Source organism: Pseudophryne corroboree, chromosome 5, assembly GCF_028390025.1.
Source record: "Pseudophryne corroboree isolate aPseCor3 chromosome 5, aPseCor3.hap2, whole genome shotgun sequence".
NCBI classification, from domain to species: Eukaryota; Metazoa; Chordata; class Amphibia; order Anura; family Myobatrachidae; genus Pseudophryne; species Pseudophryne corroboree.
This window is the reverse complement of record NC_086448.1, coordinates 395,598,130-395,616,051: the sequence shown is the minus strand read 5'-3', so window position 1 is coordinate 395,616,051 and position 17,922 is coordinate 395,598,130. Positions and strand designations below refer to the sequence as shown.

The following is a 17,922-nucleotide window of genomic DNA, read 5'->3' as shown; positions in this document are numbered from 1 at the left end:
CCATGCAGTACCCTAACAAATCTATTATAGACACCGATGCATTTCATTTTGGAGGACTGTCTAATAAGAAAAAAAAGCTGCCTTCACATACACCTGTGTCCCATAACTGCATTAAGTGGCCGATATTATCTTCATTGAAATTTGTACATAAATATGTGTTACAGGTTGTATTGTTTTGTTTTTTAAACATTCATTCTTAATTGCACCTCTTCTGTAAATGGTTTCTTTCTCTAATATTAACGTTTTTTGGACATTTTCTTTCTCTTTAATTTTTTTTTAGCTGAAGCAGTTACAAATGACACTCCTACCACTCCACTTTCATTGTCGTTTGGTAGGTCAAAAAGTGACATTGGAGCTTTTCTGAAAAAGAAGAAAACCAGCGACATCTACTTTGGTGGCTCCAAGTGCCTCACCTCCTGGAAGGCCGCAGGTTCGGAATTCAGGACTGGGTCCTGCTAACAACTGATGCGAGCCTCCGGGGCTGGGGAGCAGTCTCTCAAGGGGTAACCTTCCAAGTACGGTAGTCAAGCCTGGAAGCTGGCCTGCCGATCAACATTCTGGAACTAAGAGCCGTCTACAATGGTCTTCTTCAGACGGCCCCTCTTCTAAGAAACCGGGCCATTCAAGTTCAGTCGGACAACGTAACAACAGTGGCTTACATAAACCGACAGGGCGGAACGAAGAGCAGAGCGTCGAGTTCAGAGGTGACAAGAATTCTCCTTTGAGCAGAAAAGCATGCGTTGGCGCTGTCAGCCATCTTCATTCCGGGAGTAGACAACTGGGAAGCAGACTTCCTCAGCAGACACGATCTCCATCCAGGAGAGTGGGGACTCCATCCGGAGGTGTTCAAGGAAGTAACAGATCTTTGTGGTCTTCCCCAAATAAACATGATGGCATCTCGTGTCAACAAGAAGCTTTGGCGTTATTGTTCCAGGTCGAGGGACCCACAGGCAGTGGCAGTGGACGCCCTGGTGTCTCCGTGGGTGTTCCAGTCAGTGTACGTGTCTCCACCACTCCCACTCATCCCAAGAATCCTAAAGCTCATAAGGAGAACAAGGGTTCAAGCGATCTTCATTGTCCCAGACTGGCCAAGAAGGGCTTGGTACGCGGACCTTCTGAATGTACTGCAGGAAGAGCCGAGGCCTCTTGCTCTTCGGGAGGACCTGCTGCAGCAGGGGCCGTTCGCCTATCAAGACTTACCGCAGCTAGGTTTGACGGCTTGGAAGTTGAGCGCCTGATTATTTCTCGGAAGGGCATTCTGAAGAAGGTTATTCCTACCCTCATGCAGGCTAGGAAAGGGGTAACGTCTAAACATTACCATCGTATTTTAAGATATATGTTTCTTGGTGTGAGTCCAAGAAGTTTCCTACCGTGGAGTTTCAACTGGGACGTTTCCTCCTCTTCCTGCAAGCAGGAGTGGATATGGGTCTGATTTTGGGATCTGTAAAGGTCCAGATTTCAGCCCTATCCATTTTCTTTCAGAAACAATTGGCTGTCCTCCCTGAGGTTCAGACTTTTTTGAAGGGACTTCAGCATATCCAACCTCCCTTTGTACTGCCTACGGCGCCTTGGGACCTTAACGTGGTGTTGCAGTTCCTCCAGTTAGATTGGTTTGAACCTCTACAGGAGGTAGAGGTCAAATTTCTTGCATGGAAGGCGGTCACTTTGTTGGCCTTGGCTTCTGCTAAATGTGTGTCCGAGCTGGGGGCTTTGTCATGTAAAAGCCCTTACTTAATCTTCCATGAAGATAGAGCTGAGCTCCGGACTTGTCAGCAGTTTCTTCAGAAGGTTGTGTCGGCATTCCATATCAAGCAACCTATTATGGTGCCAGTGGCTACTGACTCCTCAATTACTTCAAAGGTCCTTGGATGTTGTGAGGGCTCTGAAGATATATGTGAAGAGAACTTCTAGTCACAAAAAGTCGGACTCTCTGTTGTCCTCTATGATCCCAAGCAAATTGGGTGTCCTGCTTCTAAGCAGACTATTTCTCGCTGGATTAGGTTCACTATCCAGCACAATTATTCTACGACAGTACTGCCGTGTCCAAAATCTGTTAAGGCCCACCTTACTCGTAAAGTGGGGTCTTCCTGGGCGGCTACCCGGGGTGTCTCGGCATTGCAATTTTGCCGAGCTGCAACTTGGTCGGTGTCGAACGCGTTTGCAAAGTTTTACAAGTTCGATACTTTGGCTGCTGCTGATCTGAAGTTCAGTCAATCAGTTCTGCAGGAGCCTCCGCGCTCTCCCTCCCATTCTGGGAGCTTTGGTACATCCCCATGGTACTAATGTGGACCCCAGCATCCTCTAGGACGTAAGAGAAAATAGGATTTTGGTACCTACCGGTAAATCCTTTTCTCGTAGTCCGTAAAGGATACTGGCGCCCGCCCAGCGCTTTGTTTTCCTGCAATTGTTATTTGGTTCAGTACAACTTCGTTTTTGTTGGTTGAGTACTGCTTTGTTACTTGGTAAGTAATGTTTCAGCTGTTGCTGAGTAGTTCAAGCTAGTTGACTTGATGTGCCTTGTATGTGTGAGCTGGTATGAATCTCGCCACTATCTGTGTAATATCCTTCTCTCAAAGTATGTTGTCTCCTCGGGCACAGTTTCTAGACTGAGTCTGGTGGGAGGGGCATAGAGGGAGGAGCCAGCCAACACTCTCAAGCTTTTAATGTGCCAGTGGCTTCTGGTGGACTCGTCTATACCCCATGGTACTAATTGGAACCCCAGTATCCTCTTCGGACTACGAGAAAAGGATTTAGCGGTAGGTAATTAAAATCCTATTTTATTTTTACTTTGTTTGTGGATTTAAATAAATATTGTTTTTATTTAAATGTTTTTGTTTTATTGCAGCTACAGTGCTCCCTGGGCCAATGCTAACCATTGCAGCGTCAACTATTGCTATGGCAATATCCATTACTGGTTTTGAGGAGCACCACGAAGAGATGGCTACAGCACAGCCCACAGGTGACTTATTACTCATTAAGAAACATGTGTGACACTTTATGCACCATGAATTGCACAAAATTAAGTTCTGTGTATAGAATATTACTTTTAGTCCTTATGTGCGCATGACTGGACCTAAAGCTGTATACCACTATATGGTGACCAGAACTGAGGCCATGCAGTACCCTAACAAATCTATTATAGACACCGATGCATTTCATTTTGGAGGATTGTCTAATAAGAAAAAAAAGCTGCCTTCACATACACCTGTGTCCCATAACTGTATTAAGTGGCCGATATTATCTTCATTGAAATTTGTACATAAATATGTGTTACAGGTTGTATTGTTTTGTTTTTTAAACATTCATTCTTAATTGCACCTCTTCTGTAAATGGTTTCTTTCTCTAATATTAACGTTTTTTGGACATTTTCTTTCTCTTTAATTTTTTTTTAGCTGAAGCAGTTACAAATGACACTCCTACCACTCCACTTTCATTGTCGTTTGGTAGGTCAAAAAGTGACATTGGAGCTTTTCTGAAAAAGAAGAAAACCAGCGACATCTACTTTGTACTACTTATGTGGGCTATTGTTATTGTACAGCTATGGCTTCATTTATGGATCATACAGCTTCTGCCAGTACCTATTGCAGGTAATCAATGTTAAGCAGAATTAGGGTGACAAAACAATACAGTTCCATGTTTTGAAGAGGAGGGCTACTGCACTGCTGTTTAGACATTGCCCACTGCCATATTTATTTCAAATTCTTCATCCTTCCAAATCATCTATCATAAATAAGCAGTATCTCAAACATTCGTTTTCCTCTTTACCTGTTTACTTGTTGTAACATTAAAGTATACTAATGTGTCAATTAACTCTATACATAGCGTAGATCCCCTCTGCCACTATCTACTTTTCCAATATACAATTTAAAGCTGCTAAATATGGCTTGTCTGTAATACCCCTTTCAGACTTGCGACCCGGGAAATTGCTGGTTCTAGCAAACAAATTTCTGGGTCTCAGCCCGACTCTGGTAAAGAGAGTTTGTTTTCAGACATACCAAAATCCCGGGTTGATGCATGTTCTCATGCAAAAACCAAGGATTTCAATGTATGTGTGAAAGGGGTATTAGAGACAGATTTTTAAAGAAACCAAAGGATTCTCTGTTTAATATATGTAATACATGCATTTTAAAATACAAGTTGTTTTTATGATCTAAGGTTCTGCTGCTCTTGTTATCATGAAAATAGGATTTTAATTACCTACCAGTAAATCCTTTTCTCGTAGTCCGTAGAGAATGCTGGGGTCCACATTAGTACCATGGGGTATAGACGGGTTCACTAGAAGCCATTGACACTTTAAGAGTTTGAGAGTGTGGGCTGGCTCCTCCCTATATGCCCCTCCTACCAGACTCAGTCTAGAAACTGTGCCTGAGGTGACGGACATCTTCAAGTGAAGGATTTAACACAGATAGTGGCGAGATTCACACCAGCTCACACACAAGGTAAAACAAGCTAACCAGCTTGAAATTCAGTGACCGCTGAAACATTACTTACCAAGTAACAATGCAGTACGTAACTAAAAACCAAAGTTGTACTGAACCAGATAACCAACGCAGGAAAACGAAGCGCTGGCATCCTCTACGGGCTACGAGAAAAGGATTTACCGGTAGGTAATTAAAATCCTATTTTCTCTTACATCCTAGAGGATGCTGGGGTACACATTAGTGCCATGGGGATGTACCAAAGCTTCCAGAACGGGAGGGAGAGCGCGGAGGCTCCTGCAGAACTGATTGACCAAACTTCAGGTCCTCAGAGGCCAAGGTATCGAACTTGTAGAACTTTGCAAATGTGTTCGACCCAGACCAAGTAGCCGCTCGGCAAAGCTGTAAAGCCGAGACACCCCAGGCAGCCGCCCTGAAAGAACCCACCTTATGAGTAGAGTGGGCCTTAACAGACGTAGGACACGGCAATCCTGCCATAGAATCGCTGGATAGTGAACCTGATCCAGCGAGAGATCGTCTGCTTAGAAGCAGGACCCCCAAGTTTCTTGTGATTGTACAGGAAAAATAGAGAGTACGATTTTCTGTGACGAGCAGTCCTCTTCACATCGATTTTCAGAGCCCTCACAACATCCAAGGACTTTGATGTAATTGAGGAGTCAGTAGCCACTGGCACCACAATAGGTTGGTTTATATGAAATGCCGACACAACCTTCTGAAGAAACTGCTGACGTGTCCGGAGCTCAGCTCTATCTTCATGGAAGGTCAAGTAAGGGCTTTTACATGATAAAGCCCCCAACCCCGACACACGTCTAGCAGAAGCTAAGGCCAACAAAGTGACAGTCTTCCACATGAGAAACTTGACCTCAACCTCCTGTAGAGATTCAAACCAGTCTAACTGGAGGAACTGCAACACAACGTTAAGATCCCAGGGAACACCCACCAACTGGAACACCCACGGAGTCACTAGAGGAGGGGTTCTCAAACTCTGTCCTCAGGGGCGCACACAGTGCATGTTTTGCAGGTAACCCAGCAAGGGCACAGGTGTATTAATTACTCACAGACACATTTTAAAAGGTCCACAAGTGGAGCTAATTATTTCACTTGTGATTCTGTGAGGAGACCTGCAAAACATGCACTGTGTGCACCCCTGAGGACCGAGTTTAAGAACCCCTGCACTAGAGCGTCCACTGCCACTGCTTGCGGGTCCCTCGACCTGGAACAATATCACCGAAGCTTCTTGTTGAGACGAGAGGCCATCATGTCTATTTTGGGTACGGCCCAAAGATCTGTTACCTCCTTGAACACCTCCGAATGGAGACCCCACTCTCCTGGATGGAGACTACTCCCGAAATGAAGATTGCAGACAACGCCAACGTGTGTTTCTCTTACTACTTAGAGGATGCTGGGGTCCATATTAGTACCATGGGGTATAGATTGGTCCACCAGGAGCCATTGGCACTTTAAGAGTTTAACAGTGTGGGCTGGCTCCTCCCTCTATGCCCCTCCTACCAGACTCCGTTTAGAAAATGTCCCCGGAGGAGTCAGTCGCAGCTAGGGGAGCTCTACAGAGCTTCTTTAGAAAAGGTTTGTTTTTTTTTTAGAGTTTTTTATTTAACAGGGAGGCTGCTGGCAACAGCCTCCCTGCATTGAGGGACTGAGGGGGGGAGCTGTGTCCGCCCTACGGGGTCTGAGCCACTGTCTCTGCTGACTGGACATTGAGCTCCATAGGGGATAGATCGCTCCCCGACGCAAAGGAACGCTCACCCTAGCAACATGCCGCCACCCCCTTGCAGAGCTGAAGTGGTGGCAAGTGAGTCACTGTGCCCCCTAACTAGCGGGGGGTAGGTGTGCAAATGGCGGCATCAGGGTAGGAGCCCAGTATTAACTGCGCTCCCGAACGACTTAGCGGTACCTGGGTGTGGCACTGTGAGGGGTGCCCTGAGCCAGCGCCTGAACCCTACACTGACCAAAAAAACCTGTTGTGATCTGCAGATCTCAGCCAGCACAAAAACCCTCAGGCCAGTATAATCTCAGAAGAGCGGGAAGACAGCGCCATTAAGGGGGCGGAGCTTCTCCTCCGAGTGCACTCGGCAGCGTTCAGCGCCATTTTCCTGCCTGCAGATGGATGCAAGTGGATGATTACTACAACTCTCAACAGCTGCACAGTGACCTAGGATACTATAGTCTGCAGTGTGTCTGTTTGTTTAGGTAATCAAGAGTTATTGTTATATTCAGAATTTAGGCTGTTTAATTGTAAGTTATTTGGGGAATTTTGGGATGTCCTCCTCCCATATCATTATCTGTTTGTTTTAGCTTTTATTGCCTATCAGTGGGTGTTGGGCAGTGGGTGTGGTCTTAATCAGTGAACCTATACCTTACACATGTTAATGTTAGTTCATATTAGAGTATACTTGGCTGATTAATCCAGGGTGTAGGACTCGAAGGGAGTAGTCTCAAAGGGAGCAGATATATAATTTTAATATCAAAGCCTGGACTTAGCCTGGACTTAAACTGGACAAAAAACTGAAAGAAAACCTCAAACAACACAAACAACAACAGATGAACTACTTATCAATATCAACTGTATATGCAAATTTAACACCCTCCAACTTTCACTCTGTGAACACTATGCAACCCATTTGCTGAAAGAAACATATGTAAGATCAAGTTTCCATCCATAATCAGGATCACAAAGATCTTCTTTGGGACAATTGTGAGTTCATCTTCTCATCTACAAACACTTAAAAAACAAACAAAAAAAACTGAATTACCATTGCTGCTTAACCCTCTCACAATCCTTTCATTTCTTACAGCCCAAATCCATTTCTGCACCCACTTTATCTACGCTTTTGACTCATTTCATACAAAATCTACACCCATTGAGCCTACACTGCTTTTCTCACCAGTATTTCTGCAATTCTTCTGCTCTGATTCCCTTACAGTCTCCTCTCCTACTTCCACTTTCCCTAAACCCATTTACCTACTTAGCACTATGTCAAGGCTTTCTTATACTCACCACATCACTCCGTGTCTACCTAATAATGTATCTTTATCCTTCCACCCTAGTCTCCTGCACCTCCTCCTCTGTCTCCCCTCCATCCCTCTGTTTCCTTCCCCCTCCTTTCCTGTTACCCCACTTTCATTCACCTCTGCCCTATGGTCCTGCTACCCCACAACTCAGCCCTGCTCCCTCTCTCCCTTCCCTGTCACCTCCCCACACCCCCATCCACATAACACTGACCTCTCTCCCTGCCCACCTCCTGCAGTTTCCCATCCTAGCGCAGGCACCCGCACCATCACTACTCTCTCATCATCCCTGCCCTCAAAGTTAATCTCAACTCATTGCTACAGCAACCCTGATAATCTCATTCACATCTCTCCCACAAACTCATACCCCCTATCCTGTGCCCTCTGGAATGACAGATCTGTTTGTAACAAACTGGTCCCCACTTATGACCTTTTCATTTCCAACTCCCTACACCTATTAGCCATTACTGAAACTTGGATTACGCCCTCTGACACTACTTCTCCTGCTGCTCTTTCTGCTGCGGGCCTTGCATTCACACACACACCCTGACCTGGGGGTCGCCATGGGGGTGGTGTTGGGGTCCTCTTACCTTCTACTTACTCCTACCAACTCATACCACCAGAAGCGTCCCTTACATTCTCTACATTTGAGGTCCATGCCATACGCCTCTTCCAACCAGTCCATCTTAGAGTAGCTGTCATTTACCGCCCCCTGGCACTGCTTCCAAATTCATCGACAACTTTGCTTCCTCACTTCCTCTCTTCTGACATTCCCTCCATTATCCTAGGCGATTTCAACATCCCTATTGACATCCCCACACAATCCTCTGCCTCTAAACTCCTTAACCTCACCTCTTCACTTGGTCTCTCCCAGTGGACCTCCTCACCCTCCCATGTGAATGGGAGCTCACTGGATCTGGTCTTCACTCACCACTGTGATATTTCTGTTTTCTCCAACTCCCCATTTCTCCTCTCTGACCACCACCTGCTCTCCTTTAACCTATCTCTCTCAACTTCCCCATCTCTACCTCCTAAGGCTACCATCACTAAGCGTAACATTGAAGCTATTGACACCACATTCCTTTCCTCCCTGTTTGACTCGCTTCTCTCTCCTATTCTCTCTCTCTCTCTCTCCTATTCTCTCTCTCTCTCATGCCCTGAACAAGCCACTTCCACATACAATGCATCCCTTACTTCTGCTCTTGACTCTGTTGCTCCACCAACCACTATTCACACTCGCAAATTAACACCTCAACCCTGGCACACCAATTGCACCAGATATCTGCAAAAATGCTCACGTACTGCTGAGCGACACTGGAGGAAATCACGCTCTAAGGCAGACTTCCTCCATTTCAAACTTATGCTCTCATCCTTCAGTGCTGCCCTTTCTCTTGCTAAACAGTCATACTTCAATAACCTCATCTCCTCCCAGTATTCCAACCCCCGGCGCCTCTTTGCCACTCTCAACTCACTCCTCTGCCCACCTCCACCTCGTCTCCCTTCCTCACTCTCTGCTCTTGACTTTGCCACTTACTTCACATCCAAAATTGACTCCATACGTCAGGACATCACATCACACCAATCCATCAGTAATCAGCCTTCTCCCATCCCTTACCAACCCTCCCCATCCCTCGCACCAACTCTGTCATCTTTCTCCCGGAAGTCATGGCCCTCATTCGTTCCTGTCCCCTCACCACCTCCCCACTTGACCCTATCATCTCCCGCCTCCTCCGCTACCTCTCTCTTTCTGCTTGTTCCCATCTTTCCCACCTTCTCAATCTCTCCCTCTCATCAGGCACTGTCCCCTCTGCCTTCAAGCATGCACTCATCTCTCCTATTCTTAAAAAACCTACCCTTGATCCAAACACTCTCTCCAACTACCGACCCATCTCTCTCCTCCCTTTTGCCTCCAAATTCCTTGAGCGTATTGTCTACAACCTCCTTACTTCCTTTCTTTCCTCACACTCACTGCTTGACCCATTCCAGTCTGGCTTCCGTCCTCTCCACTCCACTGAAACTGCCCTTACAAAAGTATGCAATGACCTCCATGCTGCTAAATCTAAGGGACACTACTCTCTACTTATTCAACTTGATCTCTCTCTGCTGCTTTTGACACTGTGGACCATCCTTTCCTGCTGCAAATCCTTCACTCCATTGGTCTGCGTGACACTGCCCTCTCTTGGCTGTCCTCCTACCTTTCTGACCGTCACATAGAAACATAGAATTTGTCGGCAGATAAGAACCACTTGGCCCATCTAGTCTGCCCCTTTTTTTTTTTTTTTTTTTTTACATTATTTTTATCTCTAACCTTATTTGATCCTTATTTCTTTGTAAGGATATCCTTATGTCTATCCCATGCATGTTTAAATTGCTCTACTGTCTTAGCCTCTACCACCTCTGATGGGAGGCTATTCCACTTGTCCACTACCCTTTCTGTGAAATAATTTGTCCGCAAATTTCCCCTGAACCCCCCCCCACCCCCTCCAGCCTCAGTGCATGTCCTCGTGTCCTATTGCTTCTCTTCATTTGGAGAATGTTTCCCTACTGGACTTTGTTAAAACCCTTGATATATTTGAAAGTTTCTATCATGTCCCCCCTTTCCCTTCTCTGCTCCAAACTATACATATTGAGATTTCTTAGTCTTTCTTGGTATGTTTTGTGATGTAGGCCATGCACCATTTTAGTTGCCCTCCTTTGTACAGTTTCTAATGTATTAATATCCTTTTGAAGATATGGCCTCCAGAACTGAATACAGTATTCTAGATGAGGCCGTACCAATGACCTATACAGTGGCAGTTTTACTTCTTTCTTTCTGCTGCTGATTCCTCTCCCAATGCAGCCAAGCATCTGACTAGCCTTCCTCATTGCCTTGTTACATTGCTTACCTGCCTTTAAGTCATCTGAAATAGTGACTCCTAGATCCTTTCCTCCTCAGTAGTTTCCAGTATAGTGCCATTAATACTATATTTAGCTTTAGGATTTTTGAGACCCAAGTGCATGATTTTGCATTTTTTGGCATTAAACTGTAATTGCCAGACTCTTGACCATTCCTCTAGTCTACCTAGATCCTCAATCATTTGTTTACCCCACCTGGTGTGTCTACCCTGTTGCATACCTTTGTGTCATCTGCAAAAAGGCATGCTTTCCCTTTAATGCCATTTGCAATGTCACCAATAAAGATATTAAAAACACTGGTCCAAGTACAGATCCCTGGGGTACTCCACTAGTAACATTTCCCTCCTGTGAATGCACTCCATTTACCACAACTCTCTGTTTTCTATCCTTCAACCAAGATCTTATTCATTTAATAATCCTAATATCCAATCCCAAACTTTCAAGTTTATTTAGCAGTCTGCGATGTGGAACAGTGTCAAAAGCCTTACTAAAGTCTAGATAAGCTATATCCATGGCTCCACCTTTATCCATCACTTTAGTCACACAATCAAAAAAGTCAATAAGATTTGTTTGACATGATCTCCCCCCCAGTGAATCCATGCTGTTTGGGATCCTGTAAATTGCCGGATTTGAGATAATCTACAACTCTTTCTTTTAAGAGAGTTTCCATCAATTTCCCTACTACTGATGTAAGACTCACTGGTCTGTAGTTGTTTGCCTCTTCCTTGCTTCCACTTTTGTGCAGTGGGACTACGTTTGCTCTTTTCCAGTCCTCTGGAATTACTCCTGTAGCTAAGGACTGGTTGAATAATTCTGTCAATGGTGCTACCAGCACCTCTTTAAGTATCCTTGGATGTATCCCATCTGGCCCCATAGATTTGTCCACTTTCAGCTTTGAGAGTTCTGTTAGGACCTTCTCCTCTGTAAATGTACTTGTTTCATTTTCCTGAATATCCCTGCAACTTAACTGTGGCCCCTTCCCCTCTCTTTCAGCAGTAAATACTGAGCAAAAATAATCATTAAGATGATCTGCTATTAAATTGTCTCCTTCAACAAAACTCCCAGTGTCCGTCTTTAGTTTTATAATTCCGCCTTTTGTTTTTCTCCTTTCGCTTATATACCTAAAAAAAGTTTTGCCTCCTTTACCCACTGACTGGGCCATTTTCTCCTCAGCTTGTGCCTTTGCACATCTGATTACCTTCTTAGTCTCCTTCTGTCTAACAAGATATATCTCTTTGTCTTCATTATTTTGTGTCTGCTTATATTTCCTAAAAGCCATCTTTTTTGCTCTCACAATATTTGCTACTTCTTTTGCAAACCACACTGGCTTCCTTTTCCTTGTGTTTTTCCTAACCGTTTTGATACAAAGGTCTGTTGCCTTCAATATTGCACATTTTAATGTTTCTCACCTCTCCTGCACTGCTTCCAAGTTCCTCCACTCTGCCAAAGAATCGCTTACACATTTTCCCATCCCTACAAAATCAGCCTTCCTAAAATCCAACATCTTTGTTTTTGTATGGGACGAGTCAGTCTCTGTCTTAATGCTGAAACATACTGCTTGATGATCACTGGATCCCAGGTTTTCACCCACTTTCTCTAACGTCCTAAGTGGATGCTGGGACTCCGTAAGGACCATGGGGAATAGCGGCTCCGCAGGAGACAGGGCACAAAATAAAAGCTTGAGATATCAGGTGGTGTGCACTGGCTCCTCCCCCTATGACCCTCCTCCAAGCCAGTTAGATTTTTGTGCCCGGCCGAGAAGGGTGCAAACTAGGTAGCTCTCCAGAGCTGCTTAGAATAAAAGTTTAGTTAGGTTTTTTTATTTTTTATTTTCAGTGAGTCCTGCTGGCAACAGGCTCACTGCATCGTGGGACTAAGGGGAGAAGAAGCGAACTCACCTGAGTGCAGAGTGGATTGGGCTTCTTAGGCTACTGGACGTTAGCTCCAGAGGGACGATCACAGGTTCAGCCTGGATGGGTCACCGGAGCCGCGCCGCCGTCCCCCTTACAGAGCCAGAAGAGACGAAGGTCCGGTGAAAGCGGCGGCAGAAGACATCCTGTCTTCAAGACTAAGGTAGCGCACAGCACCGCAGCTGTGCGCCATTGCTCTCAGCACACTTCACACTCCGGTCACTGAGGGTGCAGGGCGCTGGGGGGGAGCGCCCTGAGACGCAATATAACACACATATACCTTAGCTGGCAAAAGGAATACATCACATATAGCTCCAGGGCTATATGGATGTATTTTTTCCCCTGCCATTTTACACAAAAAAGCGGGAGTTAAGGACGTCGTGAAGGGGCGGGGCCTATCTCCTCAGCACACTGGCGCCATTATTCCCTCACAGCTCCGCTGGAAGGACGGCTCCCTGATTCTCCCCTGCAGTACTGCATCTGATTCAGGGTAAAAAAGAGAAGGGGGGGCATTTTGGCAGCAAATAACTAGATTAACAGCAGCTATAAGGGATTAACACTTATATAAGGTTATCCCTGTATATATATAGCGCTGGGTGTGTGCTGGCAGACTCTCCCTCTGTCTCTCCAAAGGGCTAAGTGGGGTCCTGTCCTCTATCAGAGCATTCCCGGTGTGTGTGCTGTGTGTCGGTACGCGTGTGTCGACATGTATGAGGAGGAAAATAAGGTGGAGGCGGAGCAGTTGCCTGTGTTAGTGATGTCACCCCCTAGGGAGTCGACACCTGACTGGATGATTGTGTTTAAGCAATTAAGTGATAATGTCAGCAATTTACAAAAAACTGTTGACGACATGAGAAAGCCGGCAAATCAATTAGTGCCTGTTCAGGCGTCTCAGACACCCTCAGGGGCCCTAAAACGGCCGCTACCTCAGTGGGTCGACACGGATCCAGATACAGATACTGAATCTAGTGTCGACGGTGACGAGACAAACGTAATGTCCAGTAGGGCCACACGTTACATGATCACGGCAATGAAAGAGGCATTGAACCTTTCTGACACTACAAATACCTCAAAGGCGGGTATTATGTGGGGTGTGAAAAAACTGCCAATAGTTTTTCCTGAGTCTGAGGAAATAAATGAGGTGTGTGATAAAGCGTGGGTTTCCCCCGATAAAAAACAGCTAATTTCTAATAAGTTATTAGCACTATACCCTTTCCCGCCAGAGGTTAGGGCACGGTGGGAAACACCCCCTAGGGTAGATAAGGCGCTCACACGTTTATCTAAACAAGTAGCGTTACCGTCCCCTGATACGGCCACCCTCAAAGAACCAGCTGATAGGAGGCTGGAAAATATCCTGAAAAGTATATACACACATACTGGTGTTATACTGCGACCAGCAATCGCATCAGCCTGGATGTGCAGTGCTGGAGTCGCATGGGCGGATTCCCTGACTGAGAATATTGATACCCTGGATAGGGACAATATTCTGTTAACTATAGAACATTTAAAGGATGCATTGCTATATATGCGTGATGCGCAGAGGGATATTTGTACCCTGGCATCAAGAGTAAGCGCAATGTCCATCTCTGCCAGAAGAGCATTATGGACCAGACAGTGGTCAGGGGACGCAGATTCCAAACGGCACATGGAAGTATTGCCGTATAAGGGGGAGGAGTTATTTGGGGCTGGTCTAACAGACCTGGTGGCCACGGCAACGGCTGGAAAATCCACCTTTTTACCCCAGGTTACTTCACATCAACAGAAAAAGACACAGTCTTTTCAAACTCAGTCCTTTCGTTCCCATAAGTACAAGCGAGCAAAAGGTCACTCTTTTCTGCCCAAGGGCAGAGGAAGAGGAAAAAGGCAGCACCATGCAGCCGCTTCCCAGGAGCAGAAGCCCTCCCCTGCTTCTGCCAAGTCTTCAGCATGACGCTGGGGCTTTACAAGCAGACTCAGACACGGTGGGGGCCCGTCTCAAGAATTTCAACGCGCAGTGGGCTCACTCGCAAGTGGATCCCTGGATTCTACAGGTAGTATCACAGGGGTACAAACTGGAATTCGAGGCGTTTCCTCCTCATCGGTTCCTGAAGTCTGCTTTACCAAAGTCTCCCTCCGACAGGGAGGCAGTTCTGGAAGCCATTCACAAGCTGTACTCCCAGCAGGTGATAATCAAGGTACCCCTCTTACAACAGGGGAAGGGGTATTATTCCACACTATTTGTGGTACCGAAGCCGGACGGCTCGGTGAGACCAATATTAAATCTAAAATCTTTGAACACTTACATAAAAAGGTTCAAATTCAAGATGGAGTCACTCAGAGCGGTGATAGCGAACCTGGAAGAGGGGGACTATATGGTGTCGCTGGACATCAAGGATGCTTATCTCCACGTCCCAATATATCCTTCTCACCAAGGGTACCTCAGGTTTGTAGTACAAAACTGTCATTATCAGTTTCAGACGCTGCCGTTTGGATTGTCCACGGCGCCTTGGGTCTTTACCAAGGTAATGGCCGAAATGATGATTCTTCTACGAAGAAAAGGCATCTTAATTATCCCTTACTTGGACGATCTCCTGATAAGGGCAAGAACCAAGGAACAGTTAGAAGTCGGAGTGGCACTATCTCAGGTAGTGCTAAGTCAGCACGGATGGATTCTAAATATTCCAAAATCGCAGCTGATTCCAACGACACGTCTACTGTTCTTAGGAATGATTCTGGACACAGTCCAGAAGAAGGTGTTTCTCCCGGAGGAGAAGGCCAGGGAGTTATCCGAGCTAGTCAGGAACCTCCTAAAACCAGGACAGGTCTCAGTGCATCAGTGCACAAGGGTCCTGGGAAAAATGGTGGCTTCTTACGAAGCGATTCCATTCGGAAGATTCCATGCAAGAACTTTTCAGTGGGATCTACTGGGAAAATGGTCCGGATCGCATCTTCAGATGCATCAACGGATAACCCTGTCGCCAAGGACAAGGGTGTCTCTCCTGTGGTGGCTTCAGAGGGCTCATCTACTAGAGGGCCGCAGATTTGGCATTCAGGATTGGATCCTGGTAACCACGGATGCCAGCCTGAGAGGCTGCGGAGCAGTCACACAGGGAAGGAATTTCCAGGGCTTGTGGTCAAGCATGGAAACATCTCTTCATATAAACATTCTAGAACTAAGGGCCATTTACAATGCCTTAATTCAAGCAAAACCTCTGCTTCAGGGTCAGGCGGTGTTGATCCAGTCGGACAACATCACGTCAGTCGCCCACATAAACAGACAGGGCGGCACGAGAAGCAGGAGGGCAATGGCAGAAACTGCAAGGATTCTTCGCTGGGCGGAAAATCATGTGATAGCACTGTCAGCAGTGTTCATTCCGGGAGTGGACAACTGGGAAGCAGACTTCCTCAGCAGACACGACCTTCACCCGGGAGAGTGGGGACTTCACCCAGAAGTCTTCCACAAGATTGTAAACCGTTGGGAAAGACCAAAGGTGGACATGATGGCGTCACGTCTAAACAAAAAACTGGACAGATATTGCGCCAGGTCAAGGGACCCTCAGGCAATAGCAGTGGACGCTCTGGTAACGCCGTGGGTGTACCAGTCAGTGTATGTATTCCCTCCTCTGCCCCTCATACCGAAAGTATTGAGAATCATAAGAAGGAGAGGAGTAAGAACTATACTCGTGGTTCCGGATTGGCCAAGAAGGTCTTGGTACCCGGAACTTCAAGAGATGCTCACGGACGAACCGTGGCCTCTACCTCTAAGACAGGACCTGCTACTGCAGGGGCCTTGTCTGTTCCAAGACTTACCGCGGCTGCGTTTGACGGCATGGCGGTTGAACGCCGGATCCTGAAGGACAAGGGCATTCCAGAAGAAGTCATCCCTACTCTGGTAAAAGCCAGAAAGGAAGTAACCGCAAAACATTATCACCGCATTTGGCGTAAATATGTTGCGTGGTGTGAGGCCAAGAAGGCCCCTACACAGGAATTTCAACTGGGTCGTTTCTTGCATTTCCTGCAAACAGGACTGTCTATGGGCCTAAAATTAGGGTCCATTAAGGTTCAAATTTCGGCCCTGTCGATATTCTTCCAGAAAGAACTGGCTTCAGTACCTGAAGTTCAGACATTTGTGAAAGGGGTGCTGCACATACAGCCTCCTTTTGTGCCTCCAGTGGCACCTTGGGATCTCAATGTTGTGTTGAGATTTCTAAAATCACACTGGTTTGAACCATTGTCTACGGTAGATTTAAAATATCTCACGTGGAAGGTGTCGATGCTGTTGGCCTTGGCTTCAGCTAGGCGTGTGTCAGAATTGGCGGCTTTATCATGTAAAAGCCCTTACCTAAATTTTCATTCTGACAGGGCGGAATTGAGGACTCGTCCTCAATTTCTACCTAAGGTGGTTTCTGCATTTCACATGAACCAACCTATTGTGGTACCTGCGGCTACTAGGGACTTAGAGGACTCTAAGTTGCTGGACGTTGTCAGGGCCTTGAAAATATATGTTTCCAGGACGGCTGGAGTCAGGAAAACTGACTCGCTGTTTATCCTGTATGCACCCAACAAGCTGGGTGCTCCTGCTTCAAAGCAGACGATTGCTCGTTGGATTTGTAGTACAATTCAGCTTGCACATTCCGTGGCAGGATTGCCACAGCCAAAATCAGTAAAAGCCCATTCCACAAGGAAAGTGGGCTCATCTTGGGCGGCTGCCCGAGGGGTCTCGGCTTTACAACTTTGCCGAGCAGCTACTTGGTCAGGGGCAAACACGTTTGCTAAATTCTACAAATTTGATACCCTGGCTGAGGAGGACCTGGAGTTCTCTCATTCGGTGCTGCAGAGTCATCCGCACTCTCCCGCCCGTTTGGGAGCTTTGGTATAATCCCCATGGTCCTTACGGAGTCCCAGCATCCACTTAGGACGTTAGAGAAAATAAGATTTTACTTACCGATAAATCTATTTCTCGTAGTCCGTAGTGGATGCTGGGCGCCCATCCCTAGTGCGGATTGTCTGCAATACTTGTATATAGTTATTGTTACAAAAAATTCGGGTTATTATTGTTGAGCCATCCTTTCAGAGGCTCCTTAAAATTTATCATACTGTTAACTGGGTTCAGATCACGAGTTGTACGGTGTGATTGGTGTGGCTGGTATGAGTCTTACCCGGGATTCAATATCCTTCCTTATTATGTACGCTCGTCCGGGCACAGTATCCTAACTGGCTTGGAGGAGGGTCATAGGGGGAGGAGCCAGTGCACACCACCTGATATCTCAAGCTTTTATTTTGTGCCCTGTCTCCTGCGGAGCCGCTATTCCCCATGGTCCTTACGGAGTCCCAGCATCCACTACGGACTACGAGAAATAGATTTATCGGTAAGTAAAATCTTATTTTTACGTCCGATAATCTGTCTCCATTTGTAAGTATTAAGTCTAATAATGTGTCTTTCCGAGTGGGCTCCCTCACCAATTGGTGGAGGGATGCTCCCTGAAGGGAATTTAAAATGTTCCTACTTCTAGTGGAACTAGCAACAGACTCCTCTCAGTTTACATCAGGAAGATTAAAGTCTCCCATGATTATTACCTCTCCTTTTAATGCCATTTTAGTTATGTCCTGCAATAGGTTCTTGTCGAGTTCCTCTTCCTGACCTGGTGGCCTGTATATCACGCCAATACGAA

General features: G+C 46.2%; 1 protein-coding gene across 6 annotated transcripts in view; it reads left to right on the top strand.

The window, feature by feature from the left end:
* TMEM245 (transmembrane protein 245) overlaps nt 1-17,922 on the top strand; it is an 879,931-nt gene that overhangs the window by 204,046 nt on the left and 657,963 nt on the right. For all 6 annotated transcript variants that reach the window (XM_063922719.1, XM_063922723.1, XM_063922720.1 and 3 more), the window contains exons 4-5: nt 2,846-2,959; nt 3,393-3,587. In XM_063922719.1, the coding sequence (XP_063778789.1) occupies nt 2,846-2,959; nt 3,393-3,587 (309 nt within the window). The remainder of the gene's footprint in view (nt 1-2,845; nt 2,960-3,392; nt 3,588-17,922) is intronic.